Genomic DNA, 21225 nt, shown 5'->3' on the forward strand with positions numbered 1-21225 from the left:
ATCAAGCTCTGAAGGTTCTCTGCACACAGGAAAAATAACAGAAGAGAAACAAAAAACATTTTTATTAACAGCTGTGCAAACATCTGAGAACTGTAGTATAAAGTGTGGGCTACCACTTACCTCTGAACCTAAGTCTGAGGACTAGCGTGTCCAGGCATGACAAGGGATGGGGGTGGGAACCATCTGCATAAGTCACTGGCCCAGCTGCGAGCTCTGAGGAGCCAGTACTCACGATGTGCACCCTCTGGCAATGCTCTGACCATATCCAAACCATGTCACGGATCTTGCTGAATCACATTAGCACTCCCCTCCCCTAGCAAATGCTGTGAAGGATTGGACAGAAGCTTCCTGTCTGGAGGAGAGGAGACTGAGCCTCCCTAATGTACCAATTGCCATGTAGAAACCACGCCTCACCAGAGAGCTGGCCCAATAGTCTCACTGTCATTTGTGTCTTTTTCATTATGGGTCTCTGCAATTATATTCAAAATGTCACTATTTAGAAGATCTACTCAGCTAGTTCCTGCCGTTGGTCTTTTCACAGCCAGAATAGTTCCCTAACTTCCATGTTGGCTCATTTATTTTATCATCAAGCATAGCAATACCCCTCCCGCCCCCCCAACCCGCTTCTCATTCGGGGAGGGAAGCACCAGATTAAAGATCAGATTGCCTGAATTTCAGTCCTGGCTGGTTGATTTTAGGAAAGTCACTTGTCCATTCTGTGCCTCAATTTACTCTCCTAAAAAGTAGAAATACTTGTGTTTATTTTATAGTGGTGATGTGAGGATTGACAGTTAAATCACATATACATATGTGTGAGTGTGTGGAGATCCCAAGATCTCAATGCATGCCGTGTTGTTGCTATCTTCTCACTTTTTCTTTAATGTGGAGTTTATCATATGTACAGTTGGTTGATGATTTGAGGCACGAAGATAAAAGTGCACATAGCATATACGTCATCAGAAAGTTCCCCTGATGTTTAAACTTCTGGGTCTAAAGTTCTGGCTCATTGTGGTTCCCCTGCTTTAGACATTAAAATGTTCTGGTGAATTGCCATGCTTGCTGGCTGCCTGGTCGGATTTTCTTATTGCACAGCAGGGCACAAGTACCCTTCAGTCCTGTGTCCCTTTGGCCTCAATCTTCTTGTCCCTGTTTAGTGGCCTTAACCTCTCTTACAGGCCTTACAGCCTCTGAGACATTCCCTTCCTAATTTTTATTGCTCCCAACATCACCTCGAGGAATCTATTTCCTGTTTCTGCATAGCATCTTGCTGCTGGAATGTGAGAACACAAGGAGCTGTTGATTTTACACTCCTAAATCCTTAAACAAAAATTGCAAAGTGTTCTTCTGTCTCCTCAGAGAAATACAGCCCCTCTTGTTCTCATTCAGTTGCATAAAGCAACAGCTGTCGCTGCTTGTACAATTGCTTCAAATCCCTTCATTTCATGTAAAAGAATCCCTCTTGAAACCTGCATTGTCATAATCTGAGCCCTGAACAGCTTTCTGGTCATCAGGATTATGGGGCGTGTGGTTTTTTAAAAATACGAATTTTGAGATTTAGGGGGAGCATTAGGACAGCCACATAGCCTTCTGAAAAATGAGCAATACAACCAAACAACTGTTGTGTTTTTGTTGAAATGTGCCTGCACTGGTTTGATGTCTTCACTGAGTGGCCGATGTGTTTTATATAGCACGCTCATCCCACAGGGTGTATGTTGGGCCCACTGCAAACTCACAGAAAACCAGGAAGACACTTGCTCTCCTTTGTCACTCCCAAGTTTCTTGGCATCAATCAGTCTGTTTGAAGCAGTTCTAGAAGAAAAACATGGTTCTGGAATGTGGTCCTGTGTGGCCTCCCAGAGGGTGGCTGCTGCCACCTTCAGGGGCTGCTTTCCAGACAGAATAGTTATTTTCAGACAATGGTATAGTTTTATTTCTTCAAATAATTTAAATTGCCCATTCCAGTGGAAGACGGCACTCTCTATCTGTGGTGCAAAGAGGATTGGATGTTCTGTCTGTTTCCTTTTTGTTTTCCCCTTAGTTGGAAGAGCTACAGGAACTGAAGGACCACGATGAAATCCATTAACTATCCTCCAAGTCTAGCCATCTTACTTTTTTTCACTTCCTATTTCCAATATTTGTCCTGGAGTATGTGGGAATCCAGCTTCCTGTTGACTCTTTCCCCCCACTTGTCCCCTCTGGCACATGCTGTGGGCATTCCCTTGGGTCTCCCTGAGGAAAAACATCGCTGATGTAACTGCACTGCAGGATTTAGACACTCTGGATACCACACACTGTCTTGAGAAATTCTTCAGAAAATGCTGTATAGGCTTAGAAAGCCAAAGCCTTAGGGGATACTCATAGAGAAAAACGTGAACTTTAGACACTTTTGAAGCTGTGGGAGGGGAGAGAGATGAGGGAGATGGTGAAGGAAGGGTCAGGTAGGAGGAGGCTGCTAATAAGAACCCTTCTGAATTCAAGGTCAAGCTCCCACCCTACTGCCCAGGTAGAGCCAGCCTCCCCAGGCAAGCAGGGACAATGAGAATAAACCTTCTGCCCACCCTTGCTGTCATCTTAGAACAACAGGATTAGGCTGACTTTCAGGTTTGATCCATGGTAGTATAATGTCAGGCTCTTCCTTATCCAAAAATAGCTCCCACCTACCTGCTGATGCTTGAAAACCCTTTACCAGACAAAGCCTCTGATTTCCAATAAAGAGATAAAAGGCTTAATTATGCAAATCTATACTGGAGTAGCTCTTTCTGAAACTCATTCATATTAAAATGTCATCAATCAGCTTTTTAGCAGGTGGGATGACTGATACATGTGGAGATGGCAAAGGCGGGCTGCATCGGGTGGTATTAAAGGAGAAAGACCTGCCCAACCTTGACGTTAGGACAGGCATGGGAAAGGCAGGTCATGAAGCTCTGAAATAGGCAGGCTGCTATTGTTCGTCAGCTATGCCTGTAGGCAACACTAATTCAGTGTTCATGCAACTGCAAGAACAGCACTACTGCAAATAATGAAAATCAACCATGTATTACCATTTCTGCTCCATACTGTGTCTTCCTTCTATCAGCACCAAATGTCCCTTGCCTATTCCAACTTCAGTAATGTGAGCTGTGTCCTGTCTTATGCAGGAACCATGCATCAGAGGAATAGCATTACCGGGGATTTGTGGCAGTGCTCAAGGAAGATGTGGGTCAGGAGACCTTTAAGTGGCCTAGAGGTGGGATTGTAAACACTGTCCTTAAACCAATCTACAAAGGATGGAGCCCACCCAATCTGTGCCACATGTTGTACAGCATCAGTTGTTCACACTTCATGGCTTGACACCATTACAAACTAAATCCAGGTATTTATTTCTCCACTCCGTGTCTAGTCAGCTCATATTGACTTTGCTTTTGTGTAAATGTGTGACACTCTTCTTGGCTGGGGTAGTTTATCCCTTTACATTGTTTTCATATAACTGACTCTTGATCAAATATCAAGACAAAAGTAGAACAGTCCCATATCTAAGAATTTCATGATGCATCCTCAGATTCAAGTAAACACTCTTTAAACCAATCTACAAAGGATGCAGCCTGCCTAATGTGTGTCACACTCTGTACAGCGTCAGTTCTTCACATTTCATGGCTTGGCTCCACTACAAACTAACTACAGGTTTTTATTTCCCCACTCCCTGTGTAGTCAGCACACATTGACTTTGCTTTTGTGTAAATGTGTGACACTCCTCTTGGTTGGGGTATTTTATCCCTTTACATTGTTTTCATATAACTGACTCTTGGACAAATATCAAGATAAAAGTAGAACAGTTTCATATCTAAGAATTTCATGATGCATCCTCAGATTCAAGTTTGGATTTTTATCACCGAGGGTCCCAAGACAACATTCAAAGCCTGTGGCCAGGAGAATGACCACATCTTCTCTTCTTTTACACAGAAGTAAGGGCCAACGGAAACTCCGTCTTTGCTTGTGAAAGCAAAACTTGCCAGTAATGGGAGAAGGCATGGGGGAGAGAAGCAAAGAGAAGTTTGGATAATTTTTATGGGGGCATGTAATCTTTTGGGCAACTGTGACTTTTGTAGCCTATTTCTGAGCATGTTTGGGAACTCCTGCTTGCTTAATTAGGGGCTACCTTTGTTATCCTTTTTTTTTTAAGATTTATTTTATTTATTTATGCATACAAGAGCTGGGATGTAGGTCAGAGGTGTGGGGGTGAGAGGGTTCACCAGAGACAGAGTGGGGAACAGAACAGGCAGAGCTACCGAACTATACTGCTGAGGGGACTAGTGGGTGAGACAGGAGAGGTCTGCTGCACCATGTGGGTCACCTCCCTGGCCAGGGATTGAACTCATGCTGCAGTGGCTGCCGATAGCTTTGTAGTGCTGAGACTTTAACCCCTGTACCACCAAAGAGGTCTTACCTTTGTTATTTTTAGAAGCAAAGCACAACACAACAACAATGAAGGCAAGCAGCTAAGAGTCAGCTCTGGTTACTCTTCATGGTCTAGAGGTATAGTCCAGTCACCAAATCACATTTTAATGTCTTGTCTACTCAAAGAAAATGAAATGTAGCTAGACTTCATGAATCTTTAATAAAAATAGTATCAATGATTTTTATGACTTACAGACTTAAGAACTATGAACTCTAAAAATGTTTCCAACCATGGACACTGGTTAAGGCACCCAGATTGTTAGCGAATGTCTGTTGATATCAACATTCTTAGATTTGTGACCGCTTACAGCGCTGAGGAGTTAAGCTTACGGCAAAGTATCTTGGAGAGAAATCTTCCTCATAAAACAGGTTTTCCATTGATAGGATGAAGCATAAAAATCAACATATTGTATGTAAAATAGGAAATATTTAATATATATAAATTTATTTTCCTTGGCAATTACTTATTTACAATTGATGATTGATACCAACAATTGAGGTAAAAATACACATGAGGTACAAATACAATATTTAAATGCAATATCATATTTTATTTCCATTGGCAAGATAACAATGAATAAAATACTGTGGTATTTAACAAACAAGCTTGATGCATCTTTTTCCTTTTGCTTTTAGTTGCATCGTGTTGTTATGCAGCAGTGATGTGATTAGCATGTGCATAAAAATAAAAAAGTCTAGTAATTTGAAGAGAAGGGGAGTCAGAAATACAACTGTATTTCTTTTTATTCCAAGTGTCCTCTAGGTCCTTGCTTCTGAGCGTGGTTTTTGGCCAGCACCCTGGACGTCTCTGAGGCCTATTAGAAATGCAGGCTCACAGGCTCAACTCAGACTGCCTGAGTCAGTGTGCATTTGCACGGTAACTCTAGGTGATTCGTGCGCACGCTGAAGTTGGAGAAGCCTATCTAGGTGATATGATACCACCCATTCTTAGGTGCCGATCACATTCCCAAATACATAGGGTCCCATCTCTGCAGCAGGACCAGTGTTAAGCTAGATTACACTTCACTAAAGATCTTGTCTATGTATATGAGAGTAACCTTGCATATAGGATTAAATTTAAGATAAATGGCAAGAGGGAATTTATTTTGCTCACAGAGCATTTCCTAAATGGAGAATTATGGGTTTGCCTCCACCTTCTTAGGTAGGCAGGGAAATAAAAAATTCCTAGGTCATAATTCAAACAGTATGATTTTCTTTTTGCACCATACCAAACTCACATACAGCATTTTTATTCCTCCCAAGAAAAGAATTGCACATTGCTGATAAAAGAAAATATTACATAAATGCATACAATACACAAAAAGGAAAACACTCATTTAAGTTTTTCTTTTTTCCTCTAAGACCAGTTGCTAATATATAACCATCTTTCCTGGATTACCAAAGAAAATCTCTCTCCCTGAAACCAACCACAATAAGTTATTTTTTCTTCTAAGTTGTTGAATTACAATTAAAAAAAAACACACGCAAGACCATTAGCAATTAGTTAAGGAGAGTCAATTTGCTTAATCTATACAATAATAAATAAGGTTGGGTCAAATGCATAGGTAGTCTGGCTAGTGAAAATACATGGAATTAACAAAACTTTATATTTTCTAAAGCTAATTGAAAAACATAGCTTTGGTCTTATGTTAGCTTAAAACCCTGTGTTTCAGATGACAAAACTTCAAAGAACTTTATCTTAAGAAGATCATACATAGCGAAATAAGAATTCCCTGAAGCTATCATGGTTCAAAACTCTTGAATGACCATCATCTCCCCTTTGTCTGGTGTCCAGAGTTAAACTCCCGTGCAATACATTGCTAAGAAAATGCCAATTAACTGTGACCAAATAGGCCATTGATCAAAAAGAATGACACTTAACATTATGAAATGTATCTATGAAAACTTGCTAAAACATGGAGGCTCCCTTTGGCTATGGATATGCAAAGGCTATTATATTCATCTGTAACCAGCAGGGATCGAAGGGACCTGCTTGCTGACTCCAGTGGTCCATGGGTGTCTGAGATTTCACTGAAACAGCAACTGGGCAGGCCGGTGGCAACCTGTAATCATGCTTTAAAATTGGCAAAGGCTCCTTACCTACTACTTTGCTTTAAGGAGGAGTAAGCGTCCTTTAATTCTCTTTATTCACTCTCAGTTTTTGAATAGCACAAATAAAGTGTCAACAGTTAGCACACTTTTGTTTTCCTTTGGTTAGCTAATCTTTGGTTAGACATCGTGATGGACTGACAGATGATGCGGTTTTATATCTTGGTGTTAGCAGCAGATCCTGCTCAACTAACAGGACAGTGGGGCGACAGGGTCTAGAGCAACTTGGTGAGAACCATGTGAGGAAGGGACTCACTGAGTCAGAAGCATTCTTTTTCAAAATATTCAGTTATATATAATATCGGTATTTTACATATATACAGTAAAGATATAAACATAGAGATATACACACATATGTACATTTGCTATATATACATTTATTTACAGTTAAGAATGCGCTTCTTAGAAGGCTTTAAATAGCAAATTAGGCAATGAACAAGGAATAATCCATTTAATTTTAAGTAATATAGATAAATGTTCTGATTTTTAAAAATATTATATTAGTAGGGATGCAGCCATCTCCAGGAAGGCTAGGAAAGTTCTCAGAAATTCTTGCATCAGCAACATTCGGACTTTGCAGTGTTTCCACTTTTAAGCATTAACCATGTCAGGTCGGTCTCTCTCTCTCTCTCTTTCTCTCTCTCTGTCTTGTTTTCTCATGAGCAGAATCTCTCGCATAAGTGCTTGCTTTCACTTCCTCTTCCCTGAGTTTGATGTCACACTGGGGAAAACTCAGATTTTAGTTTCTGGACCCTCTGCAATGAGGGGCTGAAAAGAGTTTCTAATCCTGGCAACTTCCGCTGCACACAGATGTCCAAAGCCTCTGTTGTACCATTCTGGGGAGTGACCTCTGTGGGGACAAAAATCAGAAAGGAAGTGGGAAAGTCTTTTTCCAAATCACAATTTGTCATGGCAGACAGGGCAGCTGTCACACTCTTGCATCCACCATGGGGTTGCCTCCTTGAACGTGGGGAGCTCATTCATTCACCAGGTACCTTGAAAATACCATGGCTGCCAAGGACTCATTCTGTCTTTTCAGTATTGATCTTGTGCTTTAAAATGGTATCAGCTCCTCAGGGTAAAACGAGAAACCTCAGACTGAGTCTAGAATATCCTGAGCGACACATTTTATGTCTACCCAGACCTAGAACTCAGCTTCATGAATGCCATGCAGGGGTGGGATTTAAGTGAGTTTCTTCTCAAAGGAGGAAGGCTATAGGGAACTGCAAAAGGACACAGGCTTAAAGGAAACCCAAGAGAGCTTGAATTTACTGAGCCTCTACTATATGCTGGGTTATGTTCACACTGTTCTAGAAAAGTAAAAATATAAACTGAGAATAAAGAAAAGGGAAGGGCAGCAGGAAAATGTCTGAATTTTAGGAAAGGTGGGGAAGAGGAAATGCCTATTAATGCATGTTAATGGCAGTGAAGAGAAAAAAGCTTAGTGAAATAAGAAGTCAGGATGGGCTACTCGAGCTGAGCCTGCAAAGCCATGCCTGACATCCTTGGGGTTCATACTTACTTCAGGTCTATCCTGCAGATGTGGGTCAGTCTTGACTTGCCGGAACCACATGGTTCTATTAAGTACTGAGAATCCAGCACTGCAGCTCGCACACCTCCCATGAGCTGGGCTTCCTCATGCTCCACAGACAGGGACACGAGCATGCACATTCCTTTGGGCAAATCAGTTTTCCAGGTCCTGTAGCAAAACAACCCACACATCATAGTTAAGGGTAAGAGAGCAATAAAGACCTGCCCAAGGACTCAAATTCTTGCTCTAGCTAATGGTTTCCATAAGGGTGTGTGGAGTTTATACACTGTGGTTTAAAGCAAGGGTTTCACCTCTTGGACCCAAAGGCCAGAAGAGTTTTTGCAGCTTTCAGACCTGCCTTTGGAACATCAACTGAGGCTGCAGAGGTTTCTGTGATTTGTTGAATGAATGGTCTTATAATTTTGGAATTAGGATTTACTCATTGAACTCATTCAGCCAATATCCATTGAGCACATGGTATGCCCAGCTCTGAGGAGCCACCAATGACACAAAGATACACAGCCTAGGAAGGAGCAGACACACAAAGTATGTGCTATGCACACATACTGCTATGGCATCATATAGAAGGCAAGAGGAGGCATATAGGGAGGGCTTCCTGGAGGAGGTGATGGACCTACTAATTGTCTGCAAATACCTGAGTGCCTCTTGAACTTGAGGAGAAATAAATACAGTTGATGTGACTCTAGATGGCTGAGGCATAAAGGCACATTTCAGCTAAGTATAGAGAAGAGCCATCTTACGATGTGCTCTCCACAAAAATGGACAGGGCTGTATGAGGAGACAGCGAGCCTCTTGTACCCTAACATAGCCGGGGTGGGGGAGATACCACTTAGAAAAATGATGTAAATGGAAGTCAAGAACCACAGGAACACCTGTGTAACAACATTTAACACCCATTTCTATCATACAGAACAGGTTTTATTTAATCATCTTCATTGTATATGTCACAAAATCCTATTCCTGTGCTTAGTCATTTTATCTATAACTCTGTCCTGTTCTACCATACTAAAGAGAAACTATTAAACACACCCAACAAGAGTTTGGAGTTGACAGGCTCTACAGAAATACTTAGGAACTTTTTAATGGGTCTGACCATTCTCTTTTCATGTATGACAATGTGACTAAAAATAAATACTGAAAATTGTAGAGATTTGTTGGGATAAAATGGAAAAATGTTTAGTAACTGTCATTGGAAACTCCCGAGGTACTGGAGAAGGGAATACAGTGAGAGGTAAACAAGCTAATACCCCCATAGAGACTAGTCATGCATGTGCAAGCCCAAACAGGGAGATGCTCTGAAGATAGGATGTACCTCAGTCCTGGGACTTCCTTATTATATTCATCACTTTCTTCCTTCTTGCATAATAACCACAAGGAATTCCTAATACAGGAACCATGTTTGGTTCATTGTAAATCCTCTTGAGTGCTGAGTTCGTCCCCCTTAGAAAATCATGGTCCACCCACCTTCTTCAATTCTTGGATCAGATACCAATGCTGCGTTCCTCTGTCCTGTCCTAATCTTCACTATCCCCCTATCTTGTCCTAAGTGGATAAGCAAGCTTATCCCTCTTATCTACCATTTATCAACTCTCCCAAATAACGTAGAGACCCCAAGAGAGCAATGACTGTGGTCTGTTGTGTTCACTGAAGTACACCCAGAGCCTCCAATAGTCCCTGGCACAACGTATGATGGAATTATATCCGAAGAAGTAGTAGGCTAGTGGGGTTGCTGGATGGATGGAAGGAGGGAGGTTCCATGCACGCACTTCCATTCATGCATTCCAGCCCTCAGCTTTCTCTACAAGAAGGGAAGAGGCATGCTGGGTTATAGTTCTATCCCCCTGGCTGCCATCTTGGAAGAATTATTAAATTTTCTGCTTGCAACAGTGGAGCTGTGAAGTTTAACTTCCATGAGATGACTAGTGTCCCAATAACTGTTGTAACAGGTCACCCTTATAACTGCCACATTCTCCACTGGCTTCCTGAAGCTGCCAAATAAACACATACATTTAAGGAAAACTGATCCTTAAAATTCAAGGTTCCTAGGCCAAAGGCCTAAAGAGCTGAAGAGAAAAGTAACCTTTAGTTTAGATTAATCTCATAAGAAATTATTTAAAGTATACAACTGGGAATTTCACTAGTAATTCCTTTTATAAAGCCAAAGCATGAGAAACAAGTATGTTATTATCCATAAACACAGATATATTGATTTAATTATATTCCATTTGGATTTCTCAGTATCCTCAATGGCTATTCTTTCTGTTTCAATCCTGACTCATCAACCTATGTGCCCAGTTCACTGATGCAAACTTGCGATCATTGGTGGAACATTGCATTCCAAACACAGAGGTCAGGGGTCTGGAACTCAACTCATAACTCTATCCTAGGTGATATTTTAGCAGTAGATACAAGACTAGCAGGCTTGTCAGGCCCTGGAATCTGACTGAACATTCAATTGTCTTAGCAAAGCCAAGGTTTCCATGCATGGTAACAAGTTATGAGTATATGAAATTTTAAGATAAGTTTTGAAATTATATACATTGCAATTTTGAGAGTGAAAAAACTTAAGACTTGCTTTGGGCATAGGGGAGGAGAAAGGCACAATCAGAGAAAAACCAGTCACATTCAATTTGTATAATTTGGCAGAAAGTGCACTGGACAAACAGCAGCTATTCCTGGGACTGTGTTCTGAGGAAAGGAACCAAATTTATGACCTAATAAACCATATGTTCCATAATGCACAGGGCCATAAGAGAGCCCAGCAGAGCTGCAAATTGGGGGAAAGAGGCTGGAAAATGGACATAAATACAGTAATGTCAGGTTTCGCTGAGGGAAATGAGCACTGACTTTGTGTTCCCAGCGGGAGCTGATTTTAGGTGGTGCTGGTACTCTTGGAGATGCTCAGGTCTACAGCTTTTATTTATTTTAAAGATTTATTTATTTATGTATACAAGAACTAGGGTACAGGCCAGAGGTGCAGGAGGGTGAGAGGATTCACCAGAGACAGAGTAGGGAGCAGAACAGGCAGATTGACTGAAAACACTGCTGAGGGGAGCAGTGGGCAAGACAGGAGAGGTCTGCTGCGCCATGTGGGTAGCTCCCTGGCCGGCTGGGGATTGAACTTATGTTGAAGAGGTTGTGGATAGCTTCATAGTGCTGTGCTTAACCAGGGAGGCCAGCTTTTATTATCCTGTCTTGGAAAGAATATGTTAAACCCCAGAGTCAGGCTTACCTGAGAACCACGAAGTCTCTGGAAGGATGGGGGGCCATGCTGTTCAGCACATACTGATAGATCTCTGTTTGCTTGTCCAGAGATTCCACAAGCTTCCACTGCACAAAATCCTCATCCCAGAGGTGGCGCTCTCTCAGCACACGATTCAAAACCACCGAGGGGGGCGCTTCTACTTCCACAGAAGCCTTCCACAGCTTCAGTGGATTTCTGTCTCCCACCTTGGAAAGACACCATCAAAAGCTGAGGAGGTCAACTGGTTTAATAATAACCTACCACACTTTAACAGGTGGTCAGAAAACATCACTGATTATGTAACTTGAATGACTCTGTATACCTCAGGTTTAAAATTTTAAAATGTTCATCTTTAAGCTTAAAAATATAGTAAGGGTAATAAAAATAATAACCATCAACAGAGAGGGTGCTTATTGTGTGCCAGCCTCTGTTCTAACTCATTTGACTTTTAAATAGCCATCTTCTGACAGTTGTGCTATATGATGTCCATTATACAAATGGGAAAACTGAGGCACAGAGAGGCATGTGACTTGCCCAAAGTCACACAGCCAAGGGACAGAGAGACAGGAGTGGGATGCAGTGGTGTCATTCCACAGTCTGATTATATGCAATAGGATTGTTTGAACAGTACCCACGCCTTAGTGGGTACTGTTCACTTTGCACCAAGCCAGGGTAGCTATTTTCTTTATTTCACTTGGGGGAGGGGATTTTGAGGCTTAGGGCAGGCATTTCAAAAGTAAAACAAAACCCTGGTTGTTAGAGGCGACTCTTTGGGGGGGTGATTTTTTCTAACCCTTGACAGTACCTTTTTGAAAGCAAGGTCTGTATTGTCTGTGCTGGAACACGTGACCCATCCTTTGAACTTCTCCTTGGCTTCCTTCTGGAGGCCCTGGACGAGCTGTTCCAGGTAAGTGTGGAAAGTCGCCCCGCTCTCCTCCATCTGGGTCCCCAGCTCATCCAGAGTGGGAGTGTGGACCTCAGCCTCCAAATAAGAGCTGTGAGACTGGGCTACCATCTCCAGTGGGACCTGCACCAATGGATGCAAGAAAGAACAACAAACTGAGCTAAAGAGAGGCTGAGACTGCAAGAGAGGGCAAAACAGTTTTACTAAACTATCATAATGTGGGCAACAGGCTCGAGCCATGGGGAAAGAGATGTTTTTCTAAGGACACAGACAACGCTGGGGTGGGGGCGGGGGCTTCCTAAAGTCAGGAAACAAAACTGTTTCTGAGGCTGTATTTATTATTCAGAACAATTCGATGACTTCCTATTCAGTCTTTCCATTTTCCTTTTAATGTTTTTATTCAGTTTGGCAAAACCTGGGCTCAGGAAATGTAAAGCACAGAGACCTATTAAGGGAAACATCACATAAGACTTTAGGAATAACTTTACCTTTTTAGCATGCCTTTCCCACTTACAAATGCTAATGTTACCACAAAATGTATGCCAAAAGTCTAGTTCACTTACTTTTTTTAACATATCAGTGGCTGTATTCATAAACTGTCATTGACTCTTAGTAACAGGGATTGCTCAGTCTCTCTCTCTCTCTCTCTCTCTCTCTCTCTCTGTCACACACACACACACACACACACACACACACACACACACACACACGATGAACTTAATCAAGTCCCCTAGGCAAAATCAAATATAACATAATTAGCTGGCTGGTCTTGAACCTGGCAGCTAAAGGTGATGCAACTGTTTTCATGAAAATCATCATCATGGTGACCCCAAGTATCTTTCACTGTCAAAGCCTCAATTATACAGCCAGTGCCTCATATTTCTTGGAAACGAACAGCAGAGCTATAGAGTGTACTACTGTCATCATAAAATCAGGCACGAACACATATAAGCTATACGTGTAGCTACCATTCCAAGTGTCTCATCTAGTTCCAAGAGCTATAAGGAAGGCGGTTGGAGTCTTTCACTCACCTCAAAAAGTCTGTCGCATTCTATGATCATGTGGGCCAGCCCCTGAGCAGCAGCCAGATTCTCATTGAGGTCCTTTTGATCTGGCTTCCCTGTGGCATATTTCTTCTGTATGACTCTATAATTGAAGAGCAGAGTCCTAAGTAGATTCTCAAACCAAAGAGCTTTTCACAATACAGATCTCATTCTTTTTGTTTTCTGTTCTTCCCCAGATGCTATCCAGATCCCAGACTTCCTCATTTCCAAATAAAAATAATGAGCACATATCTTAGATATCCAAATCAGACTCAGCCTGACAGTTCATAATGAGAAACCTTAGAAAAATACAAGGACAGGAAAGACTGTTGGGGGAGAATTAATCTATTTTTCCAAAGTTTGAAACCACTTCACTGCAAGTTTCTATGCCTGGACCTTAAATATAGCCTTTTTATATTACAGATTGTAAAGTACTATTTTGTGCACTTTTTCATTCCCTCCCTCCCTCCTACTCACACACAAAACAAAACAAATCTCCTAAGGTTTTTGGGATCACAAAGATATTCTCCAATGCCACTTTGATAATTCTATGAATCTGAGTCACACAAATTAGGCTGCCTCAAAATATTTTCTGATTAGAAATTAAGTGTGGACAAATTCTCAACCTGAAATAAATTGAGACTTATTTTTTTTTTAATGAACTGTAGGAGAATATTTGGTTTAGGATTACTGGTGTTGCCAAGACAAACCCACCTGGGGGAGCTTTCTTTCTTCAATAAATTAAGATGAAAGAGGGAGGGGGCCAGACATACAGCCAGGTTCATGGGTGTCATCTGATTCTCCTCTACCAAGTTGACCACGTCGTGGAGGAAGCATAGCAGTGTCTGCAGAACTTCCCTGCTTTCATCAGCTAGCAGCAGGATGGCGGCCTGCACGGCCTGCAGCCGCTGCTCTTTGGGGACATCTGTGGAAAAGCAGGTGCCAGGTAATTAAAAGAACAGGCCCAGAAGGAGCTAGCTGGGTGGGAGTGAGCAAAGCCTCATCTTCCTGAGGTGAAGACACACTCAGAGCCATCCTAGTGGTGACGACAACTAACAGCACAAAGAGGTAAGTCACCATTAGGCCTCTGGCTGGGAAGAGACAGCACTGAAACAAAACCCAGCCATGTAACTCCAGAAACCAGTCTCAACAATAAGGTAGGACTTGGAAAGGAACGCTTTCCAAGAGCTAGTCCACCTGCTCATCTGTTTTTAGACTGCTTCTGTTCTTGTGGAAGCTGGCGATGGGCTGGGGGTCCACCAACCTGGTTTCCCTCTTACCTGTCCTCCCACCACACAGCTGGTGAAGTGCTCGGGACCATATGAGACTGGTTTGGAAACCACTTTGTGAGCAGATGGAAGCCTTGCCATACCCTTCTCATGGAGCTGCCGAGCCATGACACTAGCTTGGCACAGTTAACCATGAGGGTGGGAACCAACTGACGGACCCTCCAGACTGACTCCTAGAGGATATGTTCTAGGAGGGTCAGCCTGCCATGTCTTCTCTTTCCTGTAGGTCACGTAGGGCTGGTTCAGAGGAGGAACACTATTAACTTCATACGTAGACCCAGAGCTAGCTGTTCCATAATCTTGAGCTACAGAGACTGGGTTGCACTTGGCAAAAAAGAAGAACAGAGTTACCTAAGTAAGGGGCATATATAGCCCCTCTAAGGGCCATCCCCCTTCAGGCTAGCACTGGTCACGTGGGCTTTAAAGGGAATTGGCCCCACAATGTGAAGTAAACTAAAAATCACAGCAAGTGGATGCTAGGTGCTACATTTGAACTTTGTTCGTGAACTTGTAGACTTGTAGTCTTGACTCACTCCTCTCACTCTGAAAGACACAGTCAGAAGCTCACTTTGGCTAACTGTCAGATTTCTTAAAATACCATGTTCTAAAGCAAGTTTTTGCTGTCGGGTGTCTGTGCTCCAAAGAGGTGAGAAAATGAGCTCGTGATAATCCTTGAGGTGTGCGAAGAAAATATTAGAATTTCCAAAGGAATTTAGGTTTTCTTTCATCCTTTAAAAATACCATTTGGGTGTATTTTATGATGGGCACAGAGTACAATTGTATTATTAAAAATAAATGTACATGCTTAGATATTTGCCATTAGTAGGGGTGCAAGACAAGAGAAATTTGGAGCCTGCTGTGCAGATGGGCTTCAGTGTGACCGTCTGCTCAGATCCTGGACAGCCAGGGCAGTCCAGGCTCTCCAGCCCCTGTTCATTATAGCGCCTCCCAGGGCTGTGCACTCCTGGTCTCAGTCAGCCAGCAAGTCCCAATTTCTGGAAAGTCCTCACCAGGTATGTATTCAGGGTTCTGAAATCCATCCCCATCCTGACACAAGATAGATCTGGGTTTGGTAGAGAAGAGCCTTTGTTCAAATTATAGCAAAACATGTTCCTTTTGTCTTGCTGGTGTTGAAAAAGAATCAGATAATATTAATGAATTCAAGTTTTATGAGAGGGGATATAAATTCAGCTGGTGCCACTGGACTGCTTTGAAATATGCTACATTACAGACTTCTTCTGTCTTGCCCACTGCTCCCCTCAGCAGTGTATTTCATAATCTGCCTGTTCTATTTCCTGCTCTCACCTCCCACACCTCTGGCCTGTACCCCAGTTCTTGTACGCATAAATAAATAAATCTTAAAAAAAGAAATACGCTGCTTTAGGTAGGATTTCTAATGTGCATATTGTTTAATTTTAGATTTCCAGCCTTCTCTTCCATGTCAACTTTTACAACAAGTTATCTGTCATTGCTTCATCTTGTCTCAACCTCCTCCTCACTTGTTCCATTATCCCTCAGAAAATATCTTCTGTCCATCATTTTCTACAAAACCTGTTTGAATGTCAGTGATTGATCCCTAAATTCAGCATTCATTTTGGATCCTCTTGTCTTTGACCTTTCTGTTACTACATGACACCCTTGCGGTGCCTGCTTTTTTCTTGGCTTTCAGGAAACTGTTTTAGATCTGTATTTCTAAGTACTGATATTTTGTAACCCTTGGGTGACTGTGGGCACCTCAAACTCAACATCCAGTTGGTTCTGAACACCTCTGTCTTCCCTGCTTCCCCAAATCAATCCCTGTCCCCTTTTTACTTCCACATTTCCCAACTATAGGGTTATGCATTGCAACCATAGGGTTATTTTTTATTGCTGCAACTTTTCCCTCTGTAGACCAGTGAGAGTTTCAAATATTTTCTTTATCCATTCTACTCTCTGTTCTAATTAAGCATTTGATGATAGTCCAAGATGGAATACAGCTAAAATTAGAATTTTTCTGGAAAATGGGAGGAAGAACTATCCCACTCTTCCCCAGGAGTAGTTGGGAAACTTTGACTCTAGAATGTCGTATTTCCAGCCTCACTGCTTGAGAGTCACTGAGGCAACCCAAAGCTTCAGTTACTGTGTTAGTTCCTGAACTCTCCATTCCTGTCCAGTCTGGCACTACTCCACTATTTCCAGATTAATGGTCAAAAAAGAAGTTCTGGTGGACATTTACCTTTGTGGTAGCCACAGGTTTGGCTGCCTACTCACAGCCATTCTCCCCTCTTATTCCATAAGGAAACACATGTTCTGTCCAGGTGTGGGTTCAGAGAAACTAGATGCTGCCCTCAGATTCAGTGGATAGCCATGTTGGCCCAAATCATGTAACCCCATTCCTTTTCCCAATGATTGGTTTAGGGGAGAATATTTAAATGACTCACCTATCAGACCAAGAAAAATGCTACAAGCTTCTGCAAATTGATCTCCCATTGAAAGAGACATATGCCTAGAGAGAAGACCTTCTACTCTGCTTTTGCCTTTGAATGTTATTTTGGAAAGACATTACAAGTTGTTACAATCATATTGTGACCTTAGGAGAGGCGAAAAGAGGCTGATTTCAGTCCTGGCATCACTGAGCTATGGAATTAACCTGCTCTGGAATTAATTCCAGAGTTCTTGTCACGTGTGATCATATAATGTCCGTATTGTTCAAACAACTGTTTATTGAATTTTTTTGTTTTGTCTTTATAGCTAGGAAAATCGTAACCGGTAAGCTTCTCAACACCCAAGATTCCCTAATGCTTAATAAATCAAGTATAAACTCTGCCTTAATATTCAATACCCTTCCTTGATATGGCTCTTGTTGAATTTTTCAGTCTTTTGGTATTGTGCAGTACAGTTTCATTCATTCAAACCAGATGAATAGTCTGTAATCTCCAGACACATACTCCTGCACTTTGCTTCACATAACACAACTGTCAGTCGTCATTTTCTCACCACGTCCCAATTCCTCATGTCAACCTCCTTACTTGAAGCTTTCTTTGTAACCTTATCACGGAACTTCATCTTGCTGTATCGCAGTTATTTATGTACACATCTTGTGTCCTTCAGTTGTAAGATCCTTAAGAGCAAAGAGTAAGTCTTGGCCAGGCGCATGCTCTGCAGTGGCTAAGCACCATGTACTGCACATAAACTGAACTCTGGAAATGTTTGTTCAGTTAAAATAAACCTGCTATGACTGAATTCTTGCTCCTGAATCTCAGAAAGAGCCACAGGCATTTGCCTCTTGGAAATAATCTGGTTTTACCCTTAGATTAGTGTCAACCATAACCCAAGAACTGATGTAAAGACTCAGATGATATTACTTTCAAATCTGAAGGGCGACTTAATAGAAAAATGTAGGAAAAATGTCATGGACTCTCTGAGTTTGGGCTGTAGCAACATGTATCATTAATTTAACTTAATCTGGGGCCTCCCCAGTGTTCAGGGGTTAAAGACAAGGTGTTATCAAGCTATCGTCAGCCACTGAAGCGCGAGTTTGATCCCCGGCTGGCCAGGGAACTAACCCACAGGGCGTGGCAAACCTCTCCTGTCTTGCCCGCTGCTCCCCTCAGCAGTGTATTTCAATAGATCCACTTGTTCTGCTCCCCACACTGTCTCTGGTGAATCCTCTCACCCTTCACACCTCTGGCCTACACCCCAGTTCTTGTATGCATAAATAAATAAATCTTAAAAAAATTACTTAATTTATTTACTTTGACAATATAACATTTGTTTAGTGGGTTGCCACTTTATACTATTTTTATAGGTGGTACTTATAATAATCCTTTTTGAAGTTGCAATATGGGGGATTCTTAAACATATAGAATTCTTTATAGCAGGGTTGTTCAATTTGGATCAATTCCAGGTCAAGGGCCATTTCAAGCAGATTTTGTTGAAAGCTCAAATTTCACAGGACAATTTTTTTTTTAAAGACTGGGACTTGGACCATCAAAAGAATTTATAAACATAAATATACTAAATCTAGGAAAGTTATGTGTTTATGATATCTCTCCATAATTTTAATAGCTCTTAACCTTTGTAACTACCTTTAGCAACATATGCTTTTTCATGAATAATTGTTACTTTTCAGTGATTATTTCAATTAGGAACTTTGTGGAGAAATATCACCTTCATAATGCTTCACAAATTTCAAAGAAAATAAATGAGTTGAATTAAGCTTAAACTTGATTTGGTTTGCTTACTTTTCACCAATTAAAACACACTGCATTAAAATACATGTCATTTTCACACATTTGAATCAACATTTCAAATTTCACATATCCCAAGGAAATGTGTTAAAAAATTAACAAAGTTAAAAAACACCTACATCCCAAATATTCTATTGTGTCCTCTTCTCATTTTTATTAAAAGTATGTTGAAAACTAGCTTTAGATATTACCAAAATCCTATTGAGAAGGAAGATTTTAATGTCAAAGATATTTTCAAATGCCTAATATATCAAAGTGTGCAAAAGTTTACTTCTAGAGAGAAGCAAAGAATTATTATAACTTTTCTTTTAACCCTCCTTACTGTAATACCTCTTCTCACCTCCCCCAGCAGGATTCAAGAAGAATTTTAAGTTTGATAGACCTTTTTTTTAAAAGTATATGGGTTTTTTTTAATTTAAAAAAAATATTTATTTATTTATTTATACAAGCACTGGGTACAGTCAGAAGCGCGGGAGGGTGAGAGAATTCACCAGAGCCAGAGCAGGGAGCAGGGCAGGCAGATGGACCGAAATACACACTGAGGGGAGCAGCGGGTGGCAGGAGAGGTCTGCGCGCCATGTGGGACCCTCCTCCACTGGCCGGGGATCCAACTGGCGCTGCAGAGGCTGAGGGCAGCTTCGCAACCCAGCGCTCAACTGCTGCGCCACTGGGGAGGCCCTGATAGACTTCTTTTTGCATTCGTGTATTACTTGTACAATTAAAAATCAATAATATTTTTTTCTTTTTTTTTTGGGGGGGTGGTACACATGATAACATTGATTTGCATTATTGCCACTTACACTGATAGATGTGGAGGAAGGTCTCACTAAGTTTGTTGGTGAAAAGAGGCTCAGGGAGGTCCCGGAAGAACTGTTTCACCATATCTGCTACGTCATAAGCAGATTGGTCTTCATAGTTGACGTTCTCAGGGAAGTTCTCGTTCATTTGACGTAAGGCATGGATGCGAGATTTCACACCCGATTTGCGAAAAAGACCCACCTGAAATAAGTCACAGGAGCTTGTTAGTGAGGGTACTTTGGCATCAGACAGCTTCTTCCTAACGCAAACACCTTGGAAGTAAAGAGAAGGCACAGGACTTGGACCGGATGAGCTGGAACTGCATACAATTGTAAATTACTTTGGGCAATAGCTGAACACTGTAAGTTGTTTTGGGCAGTAGCTGAACACTGACTTTTCTATAAAATGGAAATAAGAATGACATTCCATCTTTTAGGGCTCTTGTGGAGGCTAAATGAAAAAATATATGTGCCTGTGCTTTATAACCTGTAAAATCTTCTGACACAGTAGTAGAGTTTACGCATTTATCTGCCAAACTGTGGCAAATACCCACTATAAATCGGGCACACTTATAGTTGCCAGGAGTCATTAGTGAGCAGAAGAGACACAATTCCAGCCTTCCAGTGTTTACACCTTAGTGCGGGATTTTGGATAAAGTTCAGTGATGGAAGGTTTGGTTCACCCCTCATAAACCTCCATATGCAGTGCCCCTCTGAAGGAGTGGTTTATAGGGAATACACACTCATGACACAAATAATAACATAAACACATATTTTTATTTAAGTGTCTTATTTGCATTTCCTTCTTTGGATCCTGATAATGTTCCCTATGTATGTTTCTCATATTATGCTTGGCACTGACATTTCTGTCTAGTTAATTACTCTGTGTAGAAGCTATGGCTGTGGGGAGAGTGATTCTGCATGACTCTTCTTCAGACTTCGAGACACTATCTAATGCTTTTTTTTCTCCCTAGGATGTAGACTGCTCGTCTACTTGACAAATAACTGGAGCAACAGGCACCAAGGAGATATTGCTCCTCATTTAAGGAGGGTGGGATTCAGGTGGGAGCAGACCAGAGTCCTGCAAGAATGGAGATTGCTGCAACGGTTGGCAGCTCCTACACTAGGCTACCTCTAGAAGCTCTCCCGACTCAAACTTGCCTCTACTCCAAAATGAAACAAACTTTACTGGGAGCCCTGGCTTATAGTGAATTAGTACTTCCGCTATTTTTAAATGCCTGTTGAGCATCAAGTTGCTCAAAACTCAGTTCTTCAACTTTCCATCCCCACTTTTCTTATCCTCCTAGGTTGACCCATTTCTGCAAAGCAAGATGGGAACACTTGTGAGTGATCAGACAGGTAAGCAGCGGCCATGAGAGCCAGACACCATTCCTCCTGCGTACACCTAGAGAAACCCACCAGGTCATCTTACCAGCCTGAGTGCCGGGTTGGCCTCTGGCCAAGTTCAGGTGGCTGAGAAGAGCTCTCTTAGTTGTTGCTATAAATGGAGAGCAGTCCTGATTCCTTTAAATTGCAGTAACAGCAACAAAAGAATTCCAAGCAATTAGAGAACACTCAGTTTTGAATATGTCAGCTAAATGGTTCACAAGGAAAATTACACAAT

At 41.7% G+C, this 21225-nt stretch overlaps 1 protein-coding gene across 13 annotated transcripts in view; it reads right to left on the minus strand.

Moving 5' to 3' along the window:
* Positions 1–4938: 4938 nt before the first annotated feature.
* Positions 4939–21225, minus strand: part of STARD13 (StAR related lipid transfer domain containing 13) — a 367001-nt gene continuing 350714 nt past the window's right edge. For 12 of the 13 annotated variants that reach the window (XM_054701404.1, XM_054701408.1, XM_054701403.1 and 9 more), the window contains 7 exons: positions 19605–19803; positions 14001–14211; positions 13275–13389; positions 12145–12366; positions 11328–11545; positions 8066–8242; positions 4939–7393 (listed from right to left, as the gene is read on the minus strand). In XM_054701404.1, the coding sequence (XP_054557379.1) occupies positions 7276–7393; positions 8066–8242; positions 11328–11545; positions 12145–12366; positions 13275–13389; positions 14001–14211; positions 19605–19803 (1260 nt within the window). In that variant the 3' untranslated portion in view covers positions 4939–7275. Of the gene's footprint in view, positions 7394–8065; positions 8243–11327; positions 11546–12144; positions 12367–13274; positions 13390–14000; positions 14212–19590; positions 19804–21225 lie in introns of those variants that run through there. The other variant, XM_037527153.2, reaches the window with a different exon arrangement.

Source organism: Talpa occidentalis, unplaced genomic scaffold (genome assembly GCF_014898055.3).
Source record: "Talpa occidentalis isolate TD23 unplaced genomic scaffold, MPIMG_talOcc4v2.1 talOcc4.5, whole genome shotgun sequence".
In the NCBI taxonomy this organism is placed as follows: domain Eukaryota; kingdom Metazoa; phylum Chordata; class Mammalia; order Eulipotyphla; family Talpidae; genus Talpa; species Talpa occidentalis.